Source organism: Bubalus kerabau, chromosome 13 (genome assembly GCF_029407905.1).
Source record: "Bubalus kerabau isolate K-KA32 ecotype Philippines breed swamp buffalo chromosome 13, PCC_UOA_SB_1v2, whole genome shotgun sequence".
Classification (NCBI taxonomy): domain Eukaryota; kingdom Metazoa; phylum Chordata; class Mammalia; order Artiodactyla; family Bovidae; genus Bubalus; species Bubalus kerabau.
The window spans coordinates 67554154-67562575 of NC_073636.1; the positions used below are offsets into that span (position 1 = coordinate 67554154).

An 8422-nucleotide genomic window follows, 5' to 3' on the forward strand; every position below is an offset into this window, starting at 1 on the left:
GTCATGTTACAGAATAAGCCCCACCGGGGAAAAAAAGTCAACGTTATGTTTTTGTTAAATCAACCCCTGCCTTCTAGGTTGGGCCCCAGCCCGGGGGCACTGCTGCTTTGGGAAGGCTGGGGCTGCTGCCAAGAGGCTGCTGAAGAAGCTGCCTATGTGGCCCACCCCCAGGCCGACCCCCTTCTTTGGTGTGTGGTACATGGTGACCTTCTCTGGCCCCCACTCAGCCTGGGGCAGGGTTCTGGGGGACAGGGTTCTGGAGAGCAGGGCCCAGGACTATCAGAAGCCTAGGCTGGGTAGTTCTCCTCTCCCTGGCCCAGGAACCTACTGGGTTAACTGTGGTGTGTTATATATGCATGTGGGCTCAAAGCCAGTTTAGAATGCATTTCACTTCCATAGGTAAGATTGAATCTGATAAGTGCACACAGCATGCTCTCAGTTCAGTTCAGTTTGGTTGCTCAGCCATGTCCGACTCTGCGACCCCATGGACTGCACCATGCCAGGCTTCCCTGTCCATCACCAACTCCCAGAGCTTACTCAAACTCACATCCATCGAGTTGGTGATGCCATCCAACCATCTCATCCTCTATCATCCCCTTCTCCTCCCGCCTTCAATCATTCCCAGCATCAGGGTCTTTTCCAGTGAGTCAGTTCTTCACATCAGGTGGCCAAAGTACTGGAATTTCAGCTTCAGCATCAGTCCTTCCAATGAATATTCAGGACTGATTTCCTTTAGGATGGACTGGTTGGATCTCCTTGCAGTCCAAGGGACTCTCAAGAGTCTTCTCCAACACCACAGTTCAAAAGTATCAATTCTTTGGTGCTCAACTTTCTAGTCCAACTCTCACATCTGTACATGACTATTGAAAAAACCATAGCTTTGACTAGACGGACCTTTGTTGGTAATGTCTCTGCTTTTTAATATGCTGTCTAGGTTGGTCATAACTTTTCTTCCAAGGAGCAAGTGTCTTTTAATTTCATGGCTGCAGTCACCATCTGCAGTGATTTTGGAGCCCAAGGAAATAAAGGCTGCCACTGTTTCCACCATTTCTCCATCTATTTGCCATGAAGTGATGGGACCAGATGCCATGATCTTCGTTTTTTGAATGTTGAGTTTTATTTATTATTATTTTTTTAATGCTTTAATAAACTTTTATTTTTTTACTTTTCAAAAGATTCAGCATAGTAAGGTCCTTCCCCAAACCTGAATTTAAAGCTGCTTGTGTTACATGTGGCTCATCCATTTATTTTTATTTTTATTTTTTTATTTTATTTTTAAACTTTACAAAATTGTATTAGTTTTGCCAAATATCAAAATGAATCTGCCACAGGTATACATGTGTTCCCCATCCTGAACCCTCCTCCCTCCTCCCTCCCCATACCATCCCTCTGGGTCGTCCCAGTGCACTAGCCCCAAGCATCCAGTATCGTGCATTGAACCTGGACTGGCAACTCGTTTCATACATGATATTTTACATGTTTCAATGCCATTCTCCCAAATCTTCCCACCCTCTCCCTCTCCCACAGAGTCCATAGACTGTTCTATACATCAGTGTCTCTTTTGCTGTCTCGTACACAGGGTTATTGTTACCATCTTTCTAAATTCCATATATATGCGTTAGTATACTGTATTGGTGTTTTCTTTCTGGCTTACATCACTCTGTATAATAGGCTCCAGTTTCATCCACCTCATTAGAACTGATTCAAATGTATTCTTTTTAATGGCTGAGTAATACTCCATTGTGTATATGTACCATAGCTTTCTTATCCTTTCATCTGCTGATGGACATCTAGGTTGCTTCGAATGTTGAGTTTTAAACCAACTTTTTCACTCTCCTATTTCACTTTCAAGAGGTTCTTTAGTTCTTCATTTTCTGCCATAAGTGTGGTGTCATCTGCAATCTTGATTCCAGCTTGGGCTTCATCCAGCCCAGAATTTGGCATGATATACTCTGCATATAAGTTAAATAAGCAGGGTGACAATATACAGCCTTGACGTACTCCTTTCCCAATTTGGAACCAGTCTGTTGTTCCATGTCTAGTTCTAACTGTTGCTTCTTGACCTGCATACAGATTTCTCAGGAGGCAGGTCAGGTGGTCTGGTATTCCCATCTCTTGAAGAATTTTCCACAGTTTGAGCCCTGGACTTGAAACCAGTTGAGGTCCCAACTCCATCACTGCAGAATGGAGTGACTTTAGATAAGTCGCTTCACATCTTAGGGTGAGGCTGACCTTATCAGGATGATGTAGATTTCCAGACCTCCCTGGAGATCTTTCTTCTCAAGCTTAACATGAACAAACGTCATGGAGAAGCAGCACAGGGAGGTTAGGAGCTTCAGCTCCAAACTTCAAGGATCTGAGTTTGAATCCCAATCTCCCCACTTAACTGACACCTTGGCCAAGTGACTTTACTTTTCTGTGTCTCAGCTCCATCATCTGTACACTGGGGATGATGATGTGCTATGCTGTAAGTCACTTCAGTCATGCCCGACTCTTTGCAACCCAATGGTCTATAGCCCACCAGTCTCCTCTGTCCATGGGATTGTCCAGACAAGAATACTGGAGTGAGTTGCCATTTCCTTCTCCATGGGATCTTCTCCACCCAGGGATTGAACACACATCTCTTAGGTCTTCTGCATTGGCAGGCGGGTTCTTTACCACTAGCACCACCTAGGATTATGGGGATTTAATGAATATTACTAAAGTAAGCTGAGCTACAAGAGTATTTGTTAAGTAAATAAAAGCTGTTAACCAATATGGAACACTTTGTGCAAATTCTGGGCATGTCAACCTGAAATGTGGTACAGCTGGACTCAGCCGTTCTTCTCTAGAAATCATAGAGCAAGAGCTGTGTCCTCTTAAAGTCATAGCTGATGTGAAAAGATGCTGGAGAGAGGCATGGGCCAAGTGTATGGGAGAAGCTAGGTCTTTCTATCAAGGTCTCCCAGGAAGGATGACCTGAAACAGTGTAGCCTGGTGATGAGAGAGTAAATATGGTGATGCTCAATATACATAGATGAAGAAGGGCATAAGCATGGTCCTAACTCTGAGGATAAAACTGGGGACAGAAGCTGGAGGTTTCAATGGGGAGAGCTTCTGACCCATTATCAGAAAGATGTCCCACCAAGGTTGGCTGAGTCTTCTTGTCTGGGGTGCTGTTGGAAGCTACTCAATTAAGGTGGAGAGTTAGATGAGTTGAAACATACAAGGGCCCTCCCGTATTGATTAGTCCTGGACTCTAATGTTTCCGCCGGCTTTGAGATATAGTCCTGGACTCTAATGTTTCCGCCGGCTTTGAGATTTGACTACTGATAAGTGTGGTGAGAACAGAGCCATTGCTTTTAAAGTTCCAAAGTTTGAAGCTTGCCAAGAGCTCTGTAAGAGCATCTGCCCAGATTCTCTGGGCCACCTCCTGATGAAGTGCTCAGTGGCCTAACATTACTCTAAGCACCCTCCCTCACCCCCACCCTCTACTCCCCCCACACCCATGGATTATGAAACATGGGGCAGGCAGTGATGACAGATCCTGGCGGGGTCATAGAAAGGCAGTTTATCTGAGCACTGTCGTTGCTCAAGAACCCGAAGACAGACCTCCAAACCCTCTTTTGATATCAGCACGGATTTCCTTCAAAACTTCAAAAAGACCATCCCGACCTGGTCCCCAGTTTGGCCAGAATGCGATGGCATGTGGATTTCATTTTGATGGCCTGAAAGTCTATGAAGTCATTTCCTAGAGTCATTTCTTATCTGTCTCAACCAAAACAAGCATGGACTGTCCTGGTTCTGAGGTAATTAAAGTTCATTAGAATTTGGAAGTACCTTACAGCATGACCTGTTATACATGGATTCAGATAAGCCATGGTTTCAATCAAGCTCTCCCTCCCCACCACCATCTACTTGGCCAGCCACAGAACAGACTGGAAGGACACCACTTGTCTCTATTGGCATCAAACAGTGCCTATGTGACCCATTACCTGGGGAATAGTTACAGAGGGAATTTGTAAACCCCGAAGGAACAGGGGCTCCAAATTCAAATGCCTTCAGGACCTGGGAAGGCAACATGAAGCAGGCAATGTGGCCAGCTGTGGACAGGCGAGAGTGTGACGGCCGCTGGCTAGTTTAGCCAAGTGTCACACACTGGAGGGGAAGATCAGGATTATACCAGATTGGCTGATTTTTCTATAAGAATGTGGGAACTTAGATTTGCATGTAAAAATATTTTCGTTTTTAAATGTTGGCAACTAATTTGAATACCAGCTTGGAATTTTTTCTTTTTTTTTTTTTTTGGAATGTTGGTTGGTTTGTTCTCAGAAAGCTGATTTGTTTTGGAATGCCATATTTTCATTTCAGAAATTAAAAAGTTACTCTCGGCTAAAGACCTGAGATAGAAATTTGCACAGCTGAGCACAGTCTGAGGAAGAATCTCTGTTCAAAGAAGAATCTATTAGCCTCAGATCAGAGCCTGTAAGAACCTTCAAGTTAATCCAGTCCAACTTCTTGCAGCCTACTGTAGAGACACAGGGGCTGCTGGCCAGAGAGTGGAGAGGCCTGGGTTCCGGTCCCCACCCTGTCACTGATTCCCTGAGTGACCTTGCAAAAGTCTCTGCTCTTCTCTGACCTCAGTTTCCCTTTTGGAACTGGCCAAGAACCTCTTAGGTCCTGGCCAAACCAAAAGGTTGAAAGTTCCACTTGCAAGGAATGGAGAATGCCCCAAATGGAGAATTTTCAAAGGCAGGGCTTGTTCTTGATGTGGGGTGAAATGGCTGTTTTCAGACTGGCTGTGCATCTTTGGAACTGGTAGTTGCAGAGCTAAGAAAAGAATTTACCTGAAGGGAGGCTCTGTCAGCAGCTTCTGGAGTTTTTGTGCTGAGGTCTGAGGACTGACGTAGGTGATCTGTTAGTGTTTGTCAGGGGCCATTGGTGAAGTTTAGGTGGTAATAGGAGGTTAGTGGGGCTCATGGCAGATGGAAAGTGGGAGGCGAGGGGGTCATCCGGGGCCCTGTCTTTTTGTCTTGGTCTCCACTCATTCTGCAGCCTAGAAAGCCCTTCCTCATCTCTGGGCCTTAATTTCCTCTGGCTAGTCTCTGAGCCCGCTTTGAGCCCCAAAATTCTATGATTCTAATGAATTCTGTTTTAAAATTGTAGTTTTATCTTCCAAAGGACTTTAATTTTTTTTTAATTCTCTATGTTTCTTTTTTTTTTCTTTAATGTTTTGGCTGCACCGAGTGGCATGCAGGATCTTAGTTCCCCAACCAGGGATCGAACCCATGCCCCCCTACAAAGGAAGTGCAGATTCTTAACCACTGAACCACCAGGAAAGTCCCTTAAATATATGTTTCTTAAGCACCCACTGGTGACAGGCACAATGGTTGCAGCTAGCAAAACCAGATTCGGTCCCTGCCATCATGGCACTTAAGAGTCTCAGGGAAGGACAGACAGTGACCAGTCAGATAAAGGCACAGTGGGCCCGGCAACACGCTATGACTAGAGGATGAGTTTTCAACAGAGGACTTGAACTCAGTCAGGGTTGGCCAGGGTCAGCTTCTTCAAAGAAGTGACTCTTGTGCCAATATCCCCAGGGTAATGAGGGTCTGATTAGGTGAAGGGTACAAAAAAAAGTGTTCCCAGAAGAGGCACAGCATGTGGGAAACCTGGGTCAAGAGGGCACAGGGCCCGTTCGAGGCACCGAGAGGGGCCAGCAGTGTTGTGAGGTGAGGCTGTCGAGGTTCCGGGCGAGTCAGACCCTGCAGAACCTTGTTGTCTGTGGAGAATTCTCATGCTGAGGATCACGGAGAGCCTCTGAAGAATTCTCAGCAAAGGAAGACAGCATCAAGTCAGCATTTTGACTCTTCTGAATACTATTAGGAAGGGACAGGTGATGGTGGAAGGGATGGTGAGGGCAGAGAGGAGCAGAGTAGATACAGGGGGACCAGTGAGGAGATGGTGATGGAGTGATGACATCCTCGTGAGACATGATGGGGGCCTGACTGGAGCCATGACAGTCCAGAGTGGTCACACTCGGATACGATTTAGGATTTTGAATTAACAGGATTTGGTGATAGATGGAATGAGGAGTCGAGGCCAACTCCCAGCTCTGCACAGGTTCATCTGAAGGTGAGTCAGCCTTAGGTCTACCTGTGTGTCCTAGCTGCAGCCCCTCTGAAGTGGGCGCCTTGTGAGATGGTCCCCAGTGACCCCCGGCTTCCTGGCTTTCCCACCCTCATATCATTCCCCTCCTGAGTGTGGGCTGGGCTTTCTGACTCACAGCTAAGAAATAGGAAACACTGGCAGGGGAAACACACTGACTGAAACTGCCCACCCTAGCCCGGCACCATAGTAACGATTTGCCTGAGTTATTTTACATTTTACCACAGGGGGTACTGGAAAGGAACATGGAACTAAGAAGCCACCACCAACCGGAAGAGTTCAGGAAAGGTCCAAAGGAGACATCACGTGTCCCACCACCTCCCAGAATCCTCACTGGAATTCATCTTGGCTGAGCAATGCGTGCACCACCAAGAAGGACCCTGAGTCAGAGTGATTGGTCAGAGACAACCCAGAAAGTAACTCCAACACCATAAAACCCAGGACTGCAAGCCACATGGCAGAGCAGTCCTCCTGGGTCTCCTTACCCTCCTGCCCCCCACCCAGGCAACCCATCCCAATAAAGTCTCTTGCTCTGTCAACACGTGTGTCTCCTCAGACAATTCATTTCCGAGTGTTAGACAAGAGCCCACTCTCGGCCCAGGAAGGGATCCCCCTCTTCCTGCAACAGCATCACAAGTGGTGGGTGAGGAGGGTGGGTTATTAAAGGTCTGTGCCTTCCACCTTGGATGCTTGTCTTTTTCCCTCTTCACCTCTTATGCAGAGGTGGAGCAGGGAGGGCATGGGGGGAGCCCAGCTGCCTTGACACAAGCAGTTCCGTGGACAGGCACGTGTGAGTGAACTTGGTCATAGCTCTTCGGAAGCTGGCCAACAGCTACACGAGTGAGGGTGGAATCCAATCCTCGCAGAGTCAAGCCTCGACGTGTCTGACATCTTGCTTCCTGCCTCATGAAATCTCTTGACCTGGAACCACCCAGTGATGCCACATTCAGATTCCTGAGCCACAGAAGCTGAACGTTAATAGTTATTTCCAGCTGCTAAATGTGGGCATAATTTGTTCGGCAGCGAGGGATAATCAATATAATCCTCCCTTACACTTGCTCTGCTCTTAGCTTCTCTGGGGCTGGGAAGTGAAAGGGTTAACCCCAGGGCCCAGGCAGCAAGGTTAACGCCTTCAGTTCATTACAGAGTTATCTAGCGGCTCAGCCAACATGTGGTTCTGCTGCCAGCTAGACTTCAGCCCTCCTATGAGGCAGGGGTCCCCTATAGGGGTGGGGAAGATGGGGGGCATCCAGGAAACTGACAGATTTATTCACAGCCATGCTTCCCTACATCAGCCCGGATGCTACAGCTGCAAGGAAAGCCAGTGAGGCTCTGTGGCCATGTCCCCGGCAGGGGTCAGGGCTGCCTCAGCTCCTGGTCACAGCATTTTCTAGAGATCATGGCCCTTGATTTATGGTGTTGAAAGAACAGCAGGTGAAAGTGAAAGTTGCTCAGTCGTGTCCGACTCTTTGCAACCCTGTGGACTGTAGCCCCCCAGGCCCCTCTGTCCATGAAGTTCTCCAGGCAAGAATACTGGAGTGGGTCGCCATTCCCTTCTCCAGGGGATCGTCCCAACTCAGGGATTGAACCCAGATCTCCCACATTGCTGGCAGATTCTTTACCATCTGAGCCATCAGGGAGTCCAGAAGGAGGTGCTGAGGAGCTACCCCAAACCTCATAGACTGCCAATAACTGCAGGCGGTATGTATGCAGCACCTCCCGGGTGATGAGCCCTTACATTAGCGATCATGGTTAATCCTCACTATAACCCTACAAAAGCAGGAAGGCCTTAGCCCCATTTTTCAGGTGAGAAAACCAAGGCTTAAGCTCAGGTAACTAGAGAGCACAGGTCTGACTCCAAAGTCTGCAGCCATATGTCTCTGCCTCCTGGGCCCCTCCTGTGAGGACGGTGGATTTGGTGGCTGAGTGCCCGTTGAGGGAGCTGCTTCGGAGAATGAGGTGGAAAAGTCTAGCAGTCCAGGCATGACTGTGCCTTTAAAGGACTATGTCAAGCTTCACTTGGACAACAGTTACAAACAGCAAACCAAGAAAAACAAATATCGCATATTAACACATATATACGGGATCTAGAAAAATGGTACAGATGAACCTATTTGCAGGGCAGGAATAGAGATGCTGAACAGACAGGTGGACATAGGGAGGGAGGGCAGAACAAACTGGGAGAGTAGCATTGACTTATATAAACTCTCAGTGAGAAAATAGATAGCTTGTGGGAAGCTGCTGTGTAGCCCAGGGAGCTCAGCTTGGTGTGCTG

At 47.4% G+C, this 8422-nt stretch overlaps 1 protein-coding gene across 1 annotated transcript in view; it reads left to right on the forward strand.

Annotated features, from left to right (window-relative positions):
• RPRD1B (regulation of nuclear pre-mRNA domain containing 1B) overlaps positions 1-6662 on the forward strand; it is a 77595-nt gene extending 70933 nt beyond the window's left edge. Inside the window, exons 7-8 of the mRNA XM_055545018.1 lie at positions 6050-6114; positions 6375-6662. Coding sequence (XP_055400993.1) covers positions 6050-6112 — 63 coding nt within the window. The 3' untranslated portion in view covers positions 6113-6114; positions 6375-6662. The remainder of the gene's footprint in view (positions 1-6049; positions 6115-6374) is intronic.
• Positions 6663-8422: the final 1760 nt, after the last annotated feature.